At 40.6% G+C, this 17931-nt stretch overlaps 1 protein-coding gene across 2 annotated transcripts in view; it reads left to right on the top strand.

Annotated features, from left to right (window-relative positions):
* The window catches only part of KCNH8 (potassium voltage-gated channel subfamily H member 8), a 402367-nt gene that overhangs the window by 160362 nt on the left and 224074 nt on the right, over positions 1–17931 (top strand). The window contains exons 1-2 of one of the 2 annotated variants that reach the window (XM_060180873.1): positions 5358–5473; positions 13188–13319. Coding sequence is in view for 1 of the 2 variants with exons in the window: in XM_007529685.3 (XP_007529747.2) it covers positions 13188–13319 (132 nt within the window). In the remaining variant the exon portion in view is untranslated. Of the gene's footprint in view, positions 1–5357; positions 5474–13187; positions 13320–17931 lie in introns of those variants that run through there. The other variant, XM_007529685.3, reaches the window with a different exon arrangement.

Here is a 17931-nt window from a genome sequence, read left to right on the forward strand (position 1 = left end):
TAAAGAATAAATGTTTTCTAGGCAGAATGATTGCTAGCTGAGTAACAAATTCAGATGTTACAAGACTTTATTCAAGAATAAACAAAGGGGGCCAGGTGGTGGTGCATCTAGTTAAGCACACACATTATGGTACTCAAGGACCCCAGTTCAAGCTCCTGGTCCCCATCCGCAGGGGGAAAGCTTCAGGAGTGGTGAAGCATTGCAGTAGTTGTCTCTCTTGTCACTTTCCCTCTCTCTGTCTCCCTCTCCCTTCTCAATTTCTGTCTCTATCCAATAATAAAAATAAATAAATAAGAATCAACTAAGGACTCAAACCCAGAACCTGTTTTAACAGTGCCCTGAGAGAACTGTTCCAGAGTTTGGATCCAACTATGGAGATATTACACACTGTGTATCTCTGTTAGACGGTTCCACTCAATAGCGTCAGGGAGTGTGCACAGTGGAGTGGATTACACTGCATAGCTTCTGTTCTGGCGCTTGGTGTACATCGAAGCCAACAAGCAAGGCCCTTTATTTTCCTGTCTACCCTTCTCACCCATTATTCTGGAAACTAGAGGCTTGGTCCTTGTGCCCCTGATACTTTACAGCTGTGAATTTGAGGATGCTAATTCTTTTTTTTTTATTTTTTATTTATAAAAAGGGAACATTGACAAAACCATAGGATAAGAGGAGTACAGCCTTGCACAATTTTACCACTAGATCTCTGTATCCCATCCCCTCCCCTGATAGCTTTCCTATTCTTTATCCCTCTGGGAGTATGAACCCAAGGTCATTGTCGGATGCAGAAGGTGGAAGGTCTGGCTTCTGTAATTGCTTCCCCACCAAACATGGGCGTTGGCAGGTGGATCCATACTCCCAGCCTGTCTCTCTCTTTCCCTAGTGGGGCAGGGCTCTGGGGAAACTGAGCTCCAGGACACATTGGTGGGGGTGTCTGTCCAGGGAAGTCTGGTTGGCATCATCCTACCACCTGGAACCTGGTGGCTGAAAAGAGAGTTAACATACAAAGCCAAACAAATTGTTGTACAACCATGGACCTGAAGGCTGGAATAGTGCAGATGAAGAGTTGGGGGGGGGGGTGTCCTCCATTTTGTAGATAGCAAGTAGGCATATTTTAGTTAAATTCCAAAGGGCCTGTGGTTATACTAGTTTTTTTTTTCTTTTTCTTTTTGCCCCTGAGCCTGAAATCTGATATGCCAGTGGATCCAAGTTATTGTCTGAGGAAATAATGTCATGGCTGGGAAAAGGACCAGAAAGCTGGATCAGGGAAGAGAGTAGCTCCCAAACTTCTTTAGCTAACTAGACAAACATGATCCCCTTACCAAGATTCACTCTGCAAAGATTCTGTCCTGTTGGAGAAAAGTTTACTCTCATTGGACAACAGGCAACAAGATGGTAAGGCAGGAAGGAATCATCTCACTCAAGACTCTAGTACTTAAGTAAATACAGTCACTGAGTTCTAAGCAGGCCAGTCATATAGTCTTTCATCTTACAAGAGTCAGTTTTGTTGTTACCTGAGGTGGTTAATCCATAGCACTCAGAGCAATGGTACTCACAATGTGAGTTAACACCAGTAGTAGCATTCCCGGCAACGTACAAGAAAGAGGAATGATGGACTCTGCTAGATCTCCTGAGTCAACTCTTGTCGTCAATCTGTCATCCCCATCTGTGTTTCACAAGCAATTCCAGAGGATTCTGATGCAGACTAACATCCCAGAAACCCCGATTTAGTCTATGATGTGGCTCGTAAAGATTGAATGGGTTTCAAAGACTACTACTAGATTTCTCAGGAGTTGGTCATCCTTTTGGTTTGTGGGAATAGGGAGAAAGGTGTCATAAAAAAGTGTCAGTTGCTTACCTGCAATAGAATCACTGCCTTGTCTTTTGATTCTCAGTTGAGTAGATGTTTTGATATTGAGGTGAGAGAGGAGGGAAGTTTGAGGCATGGACTTGGGGCTGTGTGTGTGTGTGTGTGTGTTTGTAATATTTGTGAATCCTCTGAGCATTGATGATAGGATCAAAGAAACATCATTATTAAAAATGACATCAAGTGAGAAAAAATATCCTAATGCTTGGAGCAGCTCTGCAAACTGACAGTATAACCAAGCTATAAATGGAAAACTGCTTTCATGTCTCATAAGGAGAGCTGATCTTCAACTGTTATACTTCCTCAGAATTCTTTGAGTCCACTAAATTATCTTTTGAATCATTTTGTTCTGCCACTTAAACAAAAGAAGGCATTTTGTTTCTGAAGTATAGTAGAGACCAAATAGCAAAAGAAGTCTTGCTAACAATACGACTAAGGAAAAGATAGTACTAAAAGAAAAAAAAAAGTTAGACTCAGAATGTGTTTTGAGGCACAAAAGAAATGCCATTTTGCCTAGTGTCACTTCACTTTGTATAATATCTCTAATGATTCAGAAAGCTAGCTGTTCTCCATTCACGAGATTGCCAGAGTAAAAGCTTTCACATGGATTCACTTTGAGGTGCTTTGACTTGATTCTTCCTGGGCTCTTCATTGCATAGTCTCCTCATTTTTCTAATCTTTGCATTTATTTATTTATTTATTTATTTATTTTGAGCCACAGTGTTAGAATCTACAAAGTAGCTTCTATTCATGGAACTGAAAGTAAAGCTTTGTCAGAGATTCCTCTAGATCACGAACAGAAACTTTTCAAGTGAAGGTGATTAAATGTAGTTAGTCTTGTAATTAAAGAGGGAGAAAATTACTTGAGCTTAAAATATATATATATTTGCCCAGATGAAACTTTGAGAATGTACCACAATTATATTCATGATCTAGCTCCTATCTAAAAAAATGGCTTTACCTGGATCTTAGATTACTGTAAGGACTAAAACTGGCTCTGGTTCCTAACTATGCTGTTAATATTGACTCTAGTGAAACATTGCAAGCAATCAAGAATCAGCTCCTGTCTACAGTGCAGTAATATGTGGGCTTCTGCGTGATGAGGAGAAGTACAGGCAAGGAGTACATCGTGAACTATGACTATCTCTGACAACAGGCGTGTTTTTTTCTTAAAGATGTTTTGTTGGAAAGCCGTTCTGCTCATTCATTTTATTGCTACACTCAAGTCGAATAGTTGACACAGAGACTACATGAAATGCAAAGACAAATCCTTTGCTATCTGATCCTTATAGAAATAGTTTGCTGACCTCCGAAGCTGAAAGTACCAAATCTGTTAGACTGAATATTTAAATAGAAATCTCAACTACTTGAGGAAAATTCTGAATTGTTATATTACAAATACATGTATAGGCTCAAACTCTGTTTTTGTTGAAAGGAAACGTGTATACTCATAAATGAGAAGTGTTTATGAGCCTATGGTTTTCATGAAACAATTGTCTTGAGATAGATTTCTCAGTGTTGGCATCTCATGTGAACATGGCGGATTAGGCATGAGGGCTTGATCTCAAGTTTCGGTGAGGTTATCAGCTCTGTTCTCTATAGCATATATCTTTTTTTTTTTTTTCCAAATAAGATTTTTTGTAAGCAACAAAGAATTTGCTTCTAGCTATCTTAAGCAAAATAAAAAATTTGTTGTAAACATGTTCCAAGTTATAGAGTCAAAGAGAGTCATAAGCAACCAGACCTTGAAAAAGACAGGAAGCAAGGTGTTTTTTTTTTTTGCCTCCAGGGTTATTGCTGGGGCTCAGTGCCTGCATCATGAATCCACTGCTCCTGGAGGCCTTTTTTTCCAGTTTGTTGCCCTTGTTGTAGCTTTGTTGTGGTTATTATTGTTGTTGTTGATGTCACCTGTTGTTGGATAGGACAGAGAAATGGAGAGAGGAGGGGAAGACAGAGAGGGGGAGAGAAAGACAGACACCTGCAGACCTGCTTCACCACCTGTGAGGTGACTCCCCTGCAGATTAGGAGCTGGGGTTTGAACCGGAATCCTTAATGCAGGTCCTTGCACTTCGCACCATGTGCTCTTAGCCCGCTGAGCTACCACTAACTCCCAGAAGCAAGTTCTATGTAGCAGGAACTACTGGCAAGATTTCCCTGGCTTTCATTGTTGAATGAATCTGTTTCCTCCATTTTTAATCTTTGAGTCCCTCTGGACAAGATTAAAGTTACAAAGAGAGAAAAACTGGCCCACTGTCACTGATTTTCCCCATATCGTTGGACAGGGAAATACTAGTCAAGGCATATTAGTTGTTACTGGGGTAATTCTGTTACCAAACCCTCCTCATAAAATGGGCATAAGAACAACGAAGATTCCTAGGAGTGTGTGAACACTCAGGACTATAATGCAGATCTGGTAGATACATGCAGGTAAGCACTGGTTGCTGTAATTCAGCATGGGTTAATGTGCTTAAGCTGGTTCCTGGTCTTGATTCTTGAGTGAATCTGCTTTCTGCACTTCTGATCTTTTGCACCTCTGTTGAATATTAAAGTAACTGAAAAGACTGGTAAAAGTGAGGGCTGATCACAACCCCAAGTTTGCTAGTTTTCCCCAGACTGAAAAAGAGAGGAACTATAGTCCCCACTGGGGCCTGGGTAAGATGAAGAGGGATGGATGCTAAAAGTGGAAGAAAAAAGAAGTTTACCATACTGTTTGTGATGGCCATGAGAGCTTGTCACTTATGTTGTTGGTAACAGGATAGTGATTTGTGTCTGGTGGCCCCAACTGCTTTACTCTGAACATCACACTGTGTTGAAACAGAGACCACCATTCCATAGGCTACTCTTAGCCAATGACTGAGTGACTGATTGATTGAAGAATCTTAGGGCATTTTTTTTCTGGGAGATACAGAACTGTTTCAATGGTCAAACTGGCCAAATAACTCACTGATGACCATAATGAACTCTTCTTAGAACTGCACTGAAGTCTAAGGCATTGCCATCCGTTTTTTTTTCTTCCCTCTCTCCTTTACTTGACCTCGAATCTGCATTGAAGCCTTCTCATCCTTTGCTTTTAGAAAGACTGAAGTATACAAGCACCTCATTAGTATTCAAAAGCAACACTGAGTAGTATTTTCGTGAATAATTTCCTAAGGATGGCATGCTACAGTCCTACACCACTTTTTCCACATTCATTATTCCCTTAACCTGCTCTACTTTTTCTTTGTGCTGTAACATTTAAAGCCTCTTAAGTTATTCAATTATTTATAACTAATTGTTGCTCTCTCCAAAGTAGAATGTAGGTTCTCTCAGGGCATAAGACAAAGAACTCTTTCATTATGCTTACTTATTTATTCAGACACTTAAAATAGTTCTCAGTCATAGCCGGCACTTAAGTATTTGTTGAATGAATGAATAAATGATGGATAACTTTAGGTGCCATCATTTACAACCTGATATGCCACTGTTTTCTTTTGGGTCCAAGTTCTAGAGTCCCAGGCCACCTTCACCATACTGAGTTTTTGGAGACATTAAGTTTATTGTCACCAGCACTGACCTCTGTTGTTCTACCAAGACCACAATTCCTTCAGCTAATCCATGCAGTTGAAGAAGGTAAACTTGATTCTCAAATTCTCATTGCAAAGTTGCTTTTCCACTGGACAACTCTAAGTTAAAAAAAAAAATCTTAAATTACTTTTCTTAAAGTGAAGAATCAAGAGAATGAGTTTGTTTCATTGTCCTTTCCTCAAAAGAAATAACTTATAAGTAGCAACCATGAGTCAAACCCACTGACGCAGATGTTCTGCTAACAACTGTCCATCACATCTTACCTTCTTTCCCCCAGAGAATCCTTGGAAAGAGACAGTCGTGGCTTAGACATTGACTAGGACTCAATTCTCTTTGTTATTTCTCGTCATCAATGAGATGAATCTCATGTCATCTATCTCTTGTTTCGAACTCCTGTGGAACAGAGATAATCATTTATGAGATTTTCTGAGAAAGCAAGAATTAAATACATACTAGGAGGAAGGTTCAAGGGAAGAGTGCAGAAAAGTTCAGAAAATGGAGCTGTGTAGATTGACATCTTAGTTAACTGTTTTTATAAACTGCAGTTATGAAACAGTTCTTACACTAGCACATTTTCTTTGTCTAACCTCAGGACTGAAAACAATGCCAGTAGTGGTTCTGGGATCCTACTGTCTCATTAAATACTAAAATAAAATAAAATAAAATAAGAGTTAACTCTCTGCCTGTTTCACTAAAGAAAGCTTCCAGTCTGAACTTAAGTAACTGAATCTTGTTTCAGACAGACTCTACTTTTTGTCTTGGATTGAAAGAGAAAGTTGTGATTGCCAAATCTTTATTTCACTTCTTTTTTGTACTGTGGCATTTTACTTATTTGATTTGTTTGTATTGAAGTGATAGTTGCATTATAATGCTATTAGATTCAGGTATACATCATTTAAAATTAACTCTTGTCTATACTACATCAGATCCACCACATAAAATTCAGCTCTGTCCTTTTTGATTTTTGATTTTTTTTATATGTCTTTATTTACCAGAACACTGCTCATCTCTAGCTTCTGGTAGTTTTAGGGATTGAACCTGGGGTATCAGAGCCTCAGGCATGGAAATTGTTTGTACAACCATTATGCTGTCTCTCTGGCACTCAGTTCTGCCCTTTATCATACATTTGTCTCTTTTGTCTTGAATTGCCCCCTGGACCCTTCATTTTTGTTTTAGTTTTTTTTTTCCTGCTATGTATGGTTGAACTATTAATATGTTAACATCCCACTTTAAAATGAATCAGCATCATTATATACTACAATATGGCAGAAAGGCAAATTCAACTCAGTTTAAAACACCTTGTTCATAGAATAGAATTCCTCCCAAAATGTTAGTATAAGGAAAAAATAGAAAATCAAGTTTAGTTTCCAGTCTTCAACTTACTAGCTCCATTGACTCAGAGAAAAACTACATTTTGCTTTCTTCGTTTGTAAAATATGATTCCTTTTGGTCGTATCAGTCATGGAGAAGTTGAGCTTCGTGAGTCCCTTTTCTTAAACATTGAAATGAGAAGTGTTCTTTACCGCTGTCCTGCTGTTCCACCAGAAAGAGAATCATGCCCTTCATGTCCTGGTGTTGTGCAAGCTTCAGGAAGAACTGATGAGATCATTGTTTTAGAAGGCTGTCTCCCAGGTAGCTATGTGGACACCAGGGGACTGTCCTCCCTTCTAGTCTGCCCCTTCTTTCAGTGCACATGACCTTTTCTTCAGGAGCAGTTAGTTCACTCCTGCTGTCCTTTGCAGCTTTTGCTGCTAGGAAATTGGAACGTTATACTAATACTTTAAGCAAGCAGTGAAAATCCACTGGTGCTCTTTTTTTTTTTTCTTCAGGCCCTTATATTTTGAAAGTGATTGGAAGTTGCACAGGAAGGAGAGGATAGGCAGGAAGAACACTTTTGAAGAGTGGATGAGATAGGATTAAGAACAAAATAGGACAGCAGCAGATATGACGGATACATCCTCTGTAACTGAGCGCTAAGTGCACTAACTTTATTCTCCCATAGCTTTCCCCTCTCATTCTGCTAAGAATCAGTGTCCCATCATCAGCTGTGATTGGCAGTGACCTTGTGCCCAGGCCTACATCCTTTTCCCTACGCCATCCGATGACATCTCCTGGGCTGATGTCACATTATAGGAACCTTTTCCCTGGTAAGGGCCATCATTCAAGGGCTATACAAAATTATTAACTGGAAGTCGGGCAGTAGTGCAGCGGGGTAAGCACAGGTGGCACAAAGCACAAGGACCTGCATAAGGATCCGGGTTTGAGCCCCCAGCTCCCCACCTGCAGGGGGAAAGCTTTGCAAGTGGTGAAGCAGGGCTGCAGGTGTCTCTCTGTCTCTCTCTCCCTCTCTCTATCTCCTCCTTCCCTCTCAATTTCTGGATGTCTCTACCCAATAAATAAAGATTTAAAAATCAGCAGCAGGAGTAGGGCAGTAGCACAGTGGGTTAATTGCACATGGCACAAAGCACAAGGGCCAGTGTGTAAGGATCCTGGTTCGAGCCCCCAGCTCCCTACCTGCAGGGGAGTCACTTCGCAGGCGGTGAAGCAGGTCTGCAGGTGTCTTTCTCTCCCCCTCTGTCTTCTCCTTCTCTTTCCATTTCTCTCTGTCCTATCCAACAACTATGACATCAATAACAACAACAGTAATAACTACAACAACAAGGGCAACGAAAGGGAATAAATAAATAAATATTTAAAAATACAACAGCAACAAACAATATTAACTTAAAAATCAGCACTGACTGAAAATTTTTGTCACTTATTTTTCTCTACTTTATTGGGGAGTTAATGGATTTACAACACTTTCTGTTCACACATAGGTACAATCTCTCATCTCCCCATAGTAGCTGTGTTCAACATGCTCTAACTCGCAACCTTACCCATCATCCACCAGGGCCCAGAACCTGTTTATCCCATGGAAAGTCAGAGAGTCTTCTTACAAGCATGAATATTAGCACTCCAAATTCTCCTGCACCCTAATTTTTCAAAGAAGAGAAAGCAAGTCCCTAGACAGAGACATAGGGAATTCCACCAGATTTCAGCTCCCTGCAATTAGCTATGCATTTCTGAAAATACATTTTACCATGTAGGGTATAAGGCCTGTTGTTTTCTCATGAATTGTATTTATCCATGGACATTAAAGGTGTTATTAACTTAAATCTTGGCAGAGCCTGATCTGTTTCTGCCCTCACCAGCCCACATCTTAATTACTACTACTATATACAGAAAGAGTTAGAATTGACACCAGATTTCTGCCCTCTAACTTTGCTTTTAAGACTCCTTCACAGCTCTTGAGTTTGAGACTGAAGGATTTGCTGCCGCCTGCCTTAACTCCAAGAGAGACTTATTTTACCAAGCCTCAACTACGGTCAACTTGAAGTTGTGTGCTCAAAACCGTGTCTGTGGGGAGAGAGGGAGAAGCACACACCTGGGGATGGCGTTGAATTATTATAATCATCAAGGCTGAAGATTGTGTTAGAGTCAGGGCACAGAGGCCTGTTGGCAAGATTTAGGAGAGCAGGGAAAGAACGGGTGAGTGCTCAGGTGAGATCGGCAGGGCCTCTCCTTGCACGTGATTCCTAGCTTTGCACGTCTGTCTTCTCTTGGGGAAGAAGAATCAAGGGAATAGGCATTGCTTTCTAACTTTAGAGCTGCCCAAAGTCGTATTTGTATAGCGGTGATGGCAATAATCTAAGGAAGTCACTGAGAGAAGGGAAGGGAAGGGTGATAGAATTAAGAGATCAAAAGAGGGAAGAAAAAAATGAAGGAAGAAGATAAAGAAATGTGCCTGTTGATTCTTAGACTGTTTCCTGACGTGCTATTTTAAATAAAGTTTTTAAAAATTTTCTGTATTATCTTTATTTATTGGATAAAGACAGCTAGAAATCAGGAGGGAAGGGGGAGAGAGACAGAGTGACACCTGTAGCCCTGCTACACCACTTGCAAAGCTTTCCCCCTGCAGGTGGGGACCAGGGGCTTGAACCCAGGTCCTTGCGCACTGTACTATGTGCTCTCAACCAGGTGCGCCACCACCCGGCCCGAACATGTGCTATTTTGTCACATACACGAGAAGGTAGGTAGCAACTAGTTCATACCAAATTAGCCCCAGCTTATAAGTACCAATGTTAATGAAGTTTTTCAAATTATTGAGTGTCAAAGATCATTTCTTTTTTTATATTTTATTTTTTAATATTTATTTGTTTATTCCCGTTTGTTGCCGTTGTTGTTGTATTGTTGTAATTATTATTGTTTTTGTTATTGATGTCGTCGTTGTTGGAGAGGACAGAGAGAAATGGAGAGAGATGGGGAAGACAGAGAGGGGGAGAGAAAGACAGACACCTGCAGACCTGCTTCACCGACTGTGAAGCGACTCTCCTGTAGGTGGGGAGCCGGAGGTTTGAACCGGGATCCTTACGCTGGTCCTTGTGCTTCGCATCACGTGCGCTTAACCTGCTGCGCTACTGCCCGACTCCCCCAAAGATCATTTCTTATATTAACATATAAGCTGAATCTCAAATTGATCCTTTAACTCTCCAAAAACATAATCAGACACAACAGCAGAGCATTGAGGACTGATTAGGCAGTGTGGTTTGTTTTGCTGCTTACTAAGCCTTGATTTTCACTTCATTCTGTGTGTTTGCCCCTCTCTACAATACATGAATGTCCCTGCACTAAAGCTCTATGGAGAGAATAATTGCGTTTTTTCAGAGTATATAGGTAAAATGAATTTTCAGGAAAATTAATAACCTCTTACTCTGATTTGGGTGATGTTCTTCCAAGATAATTGACCAAAAAGATGTTCTAAAATGTGAAGCAAAAAAATCAGATTCATGGTACCCTCCACATTTCCACTGTTTCTATCTCCAGGAGCTATCAACAGTTGATAGCTTGAGTGGATAGGTGTTTTTTTTTTTGTTTGTTTGTTTTGTTTTTTAGGTCTAGTTTCCTTAGTGAAAGAGAGTATCAACATGCAATAATTACCTTTGAGAGAAACTGGTGGCGGCAATAGCATTGGTTCCAGTACCGTGGCTATTTTATAAGGTTGTGCCTTTAGTTGTAAATAATAGAGCTGATTTACTTTCTGCCCTTTTCTGATTACTGTATCTGTCCCTGGAGTGAATAAAGTCAGAATGTTATGACTAGCAAACAAATTCCAGAAAGGCTAACGGACTTTGGCTGCATGACCGGTTACTGTTAGAAACATGAGTAAATATTAGGTCTCTCAGTGATGGGGTATTGAAAAGACTTTGCTATAACACAGATATCCCTACTTAGAGGATGAGTTAGAGGAAACCACAGACCAGATGTAGATGAGCAAGGAAGAAATGATGACTTGAAGCTACTGGGGAAATGTAAAGAGCAGTGAAAGATACCATGCAGACTTTATATAAGAAGCACACCGTACACATGTTAATGACTTGGGATGCCATGCAGACTTTATATAAAAAGCACACCGTACACATGTTAATGACTGTGACTTCCACCACATCATTCAGAAAAATCAGTAGAAGATGTACAAAATATGATATCAGTGTCAGATGACCAGTAAATACAAGTCCATTGCTTTATCTAAAAAGCTAGAAGGGGAAAAAAAAAGGGGGGGGGGCATTGTTGGAAATCATACAATCTGATTGATACACTACATTCAGGACAAGTTCAAATATCAAGAATGTTTTGGACTTGTTTATTTTTGTCTGAAGCCTTGACTTTGAAATCAGCTATCATGAATAGTGGGAATTTATTGTATTAAAGAATTCTCTCCTGGGAGTCGAGCAGTAGTGCAGCGGGTTAAGCGCACATGGCACAAAGCGCAAGGAGCGGTGTAAGGATCCCAGTTCGAGCCCCCGGCTCCCCACCTGCAGGAGAGTCACTTCACAGGCGGTGAAGCAGGTCTGCAGGTGTCTGTCTTTCTCTCACCCTCTCTGTCTTCCCCTCCTCTTTCCATTTCTCTTTGTCCTATCCAATAATAATGACATCAATAACAACAGTAATAACTACAACAATAAAAAACAAGGGCAACAAGAGGAAATAAGTAAAAATATATATAAAAAAACAATTCGCTCCTAATCCAAAGAGAAATGAAGAAAAAATATATATGAATAAATTTACTTTGTAAGCAACAAATGTTTTGATGGTTTTCAAATGTGTCTTCTCTTGAATACTTCTTAGTAGGAAATGGATTGTGGAGAATTTTAGATACAGTTGTACTATATGAATTTATGTATAGATGTACATTAACATGGATGTACTAAATATTTCAAAAAATGTAATCTTTAGATGTAGTAAATCCTTATTTTAAAACTATGTTCTTGAAATAAAATATACATACTGGAAAATATACAAAGTGTAGAGTTTTTTTTTTTTTTTTTTATTAAATTTTTTTTTTTTTAATATTTATTTTATTTATTTATTCCCTTTTGTTGCCCTTGTTGTTTTATTGTTGTAGTTATTATTGTTGTTGTCGTCGTTGTTGGATAGGACAGAGAGAAATGGAGAGAGGAGGGGAAGACAGAGAGGAGGAGAGAAAGATAGACACCTGCAGACCTGCTTCACCGCCTGTGAAGCGACTCCCCTGCAGGTGGGGAGCCGGGGTTCGAACCGGGATCCTTATGCCGGTCCTTGTGCTTTGCGCCACCTGCGCTTAACCCACTGCGCTACAGCCCGACTCCCCACAAAGTGTAGAGTTTGATTTTTTAAATTATCTTTATTTATTGGATAGAGACAGCGAGAAAATGAGAGGGAAGGGGGAGATAGAAAGAGGGAGAGAGACAGAGAGACACCTGCAGCCTGCTTCACCACTTGCGAAGCTTTCCCCCTGCAGGTGGGGACTGGGGGCTCGAACCTGGGTCCTTGCATACTGTAACCTGTACACTCAACCAGGTGCGCCACCGCCCGACCCTGAGTTTGATGTTTTAAAAACAGAACAATCTTATGAATGACACAAAAAAAGCTTATAAATGTCCCAGAAATCCTGACTGTTCTTCCCAAAGGTAGCCATTCACCAAAGTTCTTAACAGCTTACATTAGATCTACCCATTTTGTTTTTAGTGTAAATGTATTCATATCACATTCTACTCATTTGTGTCTGACTGCTTCCTCACAATATCATGCTAGTGGCATTCATCCACTGGGTCATGAATTATTGCATCTGACTCATCCACAAGGCTCTTTAATGTTGCATTTTGAGATACATCTTAAGACTGTCAAACCGTTCCCAAAGTATGTGTTTTAATTTATAAGCCTGACATGTCAAATAATTCAACTACTCACCCTCCCCTGAATCTAGTATTTTTAATTTTTGTTTTATTTTAGTCCTTTTGATGGAAAAGCATTGATTTCTTTTTAATTGACTCAGTAAACCACTAGCAACCTCACAGCAGACTAACTTCTTCATTGCAGAACTAGTGTGTATTGCTGGGGGGTGGGAAGGGTCAAGGTCTCATTAGGTGGAACGCTTCAACATCAACCACAAGTTCCAGGGAGAAATACAATTTCAGTGACATAAGCAAAACTGTCTACACACTGTTAAGAGTTTTTGTTTCAACTTATGCCTTATTTTCAGAGAAAGATTTGCATTTGGAGCTGAAGAGATGTGCCTCTGAGCTAACAATTCAGGGAATCTGAACACTGACATTGTTAAGATGTTTAGCATCTGAGGGCGGAACAGGACAATAGGGACTTTATTTATGCCTCTATATGATTGGGATGGCATCTACAAAAGTGACACAATGACTGACTTGCATTTTTATTACTCTTACAGGGTCTCCATTTTGGTGCCTACTGGATATTGTTCCCATAAAGAATGAGAAAGGAGACGTGGTACTTTTTCTGGCCTCATTCAAAGATATAACAGATACAAAAGTGAAGATCACTCCAGAAGATAAAAAAGAAGGTTTGTACTGTTTTCAGGAAACACTGACAGATGGAGTAACATTTTGAAACTGTTTACTCAAAATCTCTAGGAGGGAAAAAAATTGTCTTTTTACTAACAGCAACTGATAAATATTCATCACTATTAGCAGTTAGTATTTGGTGTCTATTCCAGAATCACAATCTCACATAAATTTGCATTTCTGCCTTTGTTAATACAGACTCACTAGAGGGGAACCAGTAGTTCATATTCCTGTGCAGACACGTCAGAACTGGCAAAGCATTTTACCAGAAACTAAAGAATCACACTCTCTTGTTTTATGGTGAAAAAAAAAATCCCCACAAATTGATAGCAATAAGAGAAGTTAAAACAACAAGGTCTGAGTTTCATCTTAAAGTAACTCAAATCTTAGAGGTGTGTTATTTTCTGAGGGAGTGAAGGGACAAAATTAAGCACTTAGTGTGGGATAATACCCACTATCCCTTCAATGTTTTTCTAAGGATTTCTTTCTTCCTTTTTTTTAATGCCATGCCAGGGCATGAACCCAATACCTCATGTGTGACGCTATCCTGAATGGCCTCTGCAGGCCAATTTCCTCAGTGCTTATTTTCAGAAAAAGAAAGGGGAAGGGATAGACACAGCATTACCTCTCCACCACCCTTGCAAGTTTTCCACGGGATTGTCCAAGCAGCCTCTGTGTGTTGCCAGGCATCAAACCCAGGGCCTCAGAAGGTACAGCCTCCACCTTCAAAAGATTATTCTTCTCCCAGTATCTCTTGATTGATAGTTTAGGAATCTCTGCACTTTGGGTTAGCTAACAACCATTAACACTAAAAAAAAGTGCTGACATCATTTATTTTGAAAATACTTTATTTTAATGAGCCAGAAAGAGAAGAGGCACAGAAAGACACACAGAGAGAAAGACCAGAGCACAGCTCAGCTCTGGTTTATGGTGATGCTGGGGACTTGGCCTAGGTCTCAGAGCCTCCAAGATGAGTATTTTGCATACCCACTGTGCTGTCTCCCCACCCCAGTATTATTTCTTTTAAACAAAAAAGATGATATGCTTGGTGACTAGAGAAAAATTGTCTACAGTTGTCATCGTAGGCATTTCCTATATAGTCAGCTCTTTACTAGAAATAGTTATTTCCTGTATCAACAGCTATTTCTTTTTAGGAATGGACTTATTACTCCAGCTCTTTTCTTTTTTAATCTGTGTGCTTTAAATATAGTATATCTCTTGAAATAACACAAATGGGAAATTTTCTAAATGGTTATTAATTTATTCCCTTGTGCTGCCTTTGTTTTATTGTTAGAGTTATTATTGTTGCTGTTACTGATGTCATTGTTGTTGGATAGGACAGAGAGAAGGGGGGGGAGGCAGAGAGGGGGAGAGAAAGACAGACACCTGCAGACCTGCTTCACCGCTTGTTAAACGACTCCCCCTGCAGGTGGGGAGCCGGGGGCTCGAACCGGGATCCTGATGCTGGTCCTTGTGCTTTGCGCCACCATCGCGTAACCAGCTGTGCTACTGCCCGACTCCCACAAGTGGGAAATTTTATGTTTTCGTGTCCTTATTCCTTCCCCCACACATCTATCATATGAAATCTTTGCAACTAACTACTCCATTCCAGTGTATTTGCATGACTAGTGCTGTGGCAGGGTTTACATGCACAAGGGCAGAGTAATTCTACAGATAAAGTCATTTGGAGCTGTAGGATCTGCTCAAGCCAGGAGAGTGTGGAAATCAGCGTGTGTCTGTGGCTTCTGTTTTCACTTTCTTGTATTATAAGAAAATAGAAAATGGCTTCATAATTTTTTTATTAGCAGAGAAATATCCTATTGTGTATCTTTTCTACAACTTTCTTAGCTACTCATCAGTTGTTGGACACCTAAGTTGTTTCCAAGGCTATTACAAATCGTGCTGCTATGAACATAGGTGTACACGGATCTCTTTGGATGGGTGTGTTTGATTCCTTAGGATATAATCCTTGGAAATAAATTGCTGGGTCGTAGGATAAGTCCATTAAAAGAGAAAAAAAGAGGAAGAAAGAAAGAAAGAAAGAAAGAAAGAAAGGGAAGAAGGAAGGAAGGAAGGAAAAGAAAAGAAATACGGAAATAAATAGCATATAAACTTTACTTATTCACAATGCTTCTGACACCATATATGTGAATTTTTCCAAACTAGCGATTACTTTTACAACTCTGGACATCCGCTGACAAGGAAATAGTGTAATTCAGCCATAACTCTGATCACTCAGAGTTAGCATCAAACTCCACAGGCTTGAGGACTCATTCCCTGAAGTTGCCTTCTTCTCAGTCATCATCGCCAATAAGCACTGGGTGCCCAGACTGCTCCTGTTGGCTGCATAACGGGGGATTCCCAACATGTGCATCAATGCCTTTTTCAAATTTGAGGGTTAACTAGAATGACTCTCAGCGTTCAGGGAAACACTCTAAGTCTTGTTGAGTAGAAGACTTAGGGACTGGCAAGTGGAAGCGATGTGTAGAGTGAGGTTTGGAAAGATGGCTACAGGTCTCCCTGCTTTTTCGGGGAGTTCCACGGGATAGTCACCAACTTTTGATCTGTGCGCTTGACATATGACTCTCAAATGACACAAATGAGAAACCTTATGTTTCAGTGTTATTGCTCTCATTAGTATTCTTGTTCTTAAGGAATTTTGCTGGAGTGTGTGACCTACCAAATCGTTTACATCTGATGATTCAGTCTCTATCTTCTTCTTTTTAAATATTTATTTATTTTCCCTTGTTGTTTTTTATTATTGTTGTAGTTATTGTTATTATTGATGTCGTTGTTATTGGACAGGACAGAGAGAAATAGAGAGAGGAGGGGAAGACAGAGAGGGGGAGAGACAGACAGACACCTGCAGACCTGCTTCACCACCTGTGAAGCGACTCTCCTGCAGGTGGGAAGCCGGGGGCTCAAACTGGGATCCTTACACTGGTCCTTGCGCTTTGTGCCACATGCGCTTAACCCGCTGCGCTACCACCTGACTCCCAGTCTCCATCTTCTGTCCCTCTTTAAGCAGGTCAGGAGATGAAACTGAATTATTCCAACCCTCTAATCTTTCTAGAAACCAACCCTCCTGCTATCTCATTAACATACAAACAACACCCAGAGAGTGTCAACCCAGGGATTCTTAGATTTATACATGTCTCTCAGAAACCAAACATAAAGATTAAATCTATATTTGCATTAGGCTACAGGTCCGAGCGAGACTATTATTTATATGCTAGGTATACATATGCATATGTATCTTATACACATTCACGTATGTGTAGACAAGAATATAAAATTCTCCTTAGGAAGAAATGTATGGGGCTGATGAAATAGGTCAGTGGGCAGTGTGCTGCTTGGCCGTGTGTAGGACCCGGGTCTGCACCCAGCTCCCACCTTGGTGCTCTGCACTCTCTCTGCTTCTCGAAAAAATAAGGTTTGTGTTCATTTAATTAGCTTCAGCACATTCATTATCCTCACAGCATTCATGGCTGTCTGAAATCATCCCACAAGTTACTTTTTTTCCCTTTATTTTCTCCTTTGTTATTGCTGGGACTCGGTGCCTGCACTATGAATCCACTGCTCCTAGAGGCCATTTTCCCATTTTGTTGTTGCCGTTGTCGTTGTTGGATAGGACAGAGAGAAACGGAGAGAGGAGGGGAAGACAGAGAGGGGGAGAGAAAGACAGACACCTGCAGACCTGCTTCACCGCCTGGGAAGCGACTCCCCTGCAGGTGGGGATCCAGGGGCTCGAACCGGGATCCTTATGCCGGTCCTTGCGCTTTGCATCATGTGTGCTTAACCCGCTGCACTACCACCTGGTCCCCTTAGTTTGTATTGTAGTTGTTCTTTCTACCTTTACAACTTAAAAAAAGAAGTTTTACTGGGACCAGGTGGTGATAGACCTGGTTAAGCATACACCGTGTGCCAGGACGTGGGTTTGAGCCCTGGCTCCCCGAATGCAGGGGAAACTCTTCATGAGCAGTGAAGCAGGTCTGCAGGTGTCTGCCTTTCTCCCCCCTCTCTATCTCCCCTTCCCTCTCAATTTCTCTCTGTCCTGTTAAATAACAATAAGGAAAAAATGGAAAAAATGCCTACCAGGAGCGGTGGATTTGTAGTGCAGGCACTGAGCCCAGAGGTAACCCTGACTGGGGAGGGGGGAAATATCTATACCTATCTATCTGTCTGTCTGTCTGTCTGTCTGTCTATCTATCTATCCATATCCATATGTATATGTATATATCTATCTATATATTCGACAGAGACAGAAATTGAGAGAGAAGGGAGAGAAAGAGACACACAGCATTGCTTCATGCTCACGGCGCTTCCCACCTGCAGGTGGGACCTGAGGACTTGAACCCAGAACCTTGTACATGGTGTGTTCAAGTGAGCATGCCGCTATCCAGCTCCACTCTTCCTTTACAATTTAAGTGTCATCAGAGAACAACCATTTATTCTAATTTTTTGAGATCACGCTCCTAACGCAGTTAAAGTGTCTAATACTTCAGTGTATGCATAATAAATATTTGGTGGGTGGGTGGAGAAACTACGGAGTAGATAAAAAATATCCAATTGGGAGTCGGGCAGTAGCACAGTGGGTTAAACTCATGTGGT

Source organism: Erinaceus europaeus, chromosome 21 (assembly GCF_950295315.1).
Source record: "Erinaceus europaeus chromosome 21, mEriEur2.1, whole genome shotgun sequence".
Lineage (NCBI taxonomy): Eukaryota > Metazoa > Chordata > Mammalia > Eulipotyphla > Erinaceidae > Erinaceus > Erinaceus europaeus.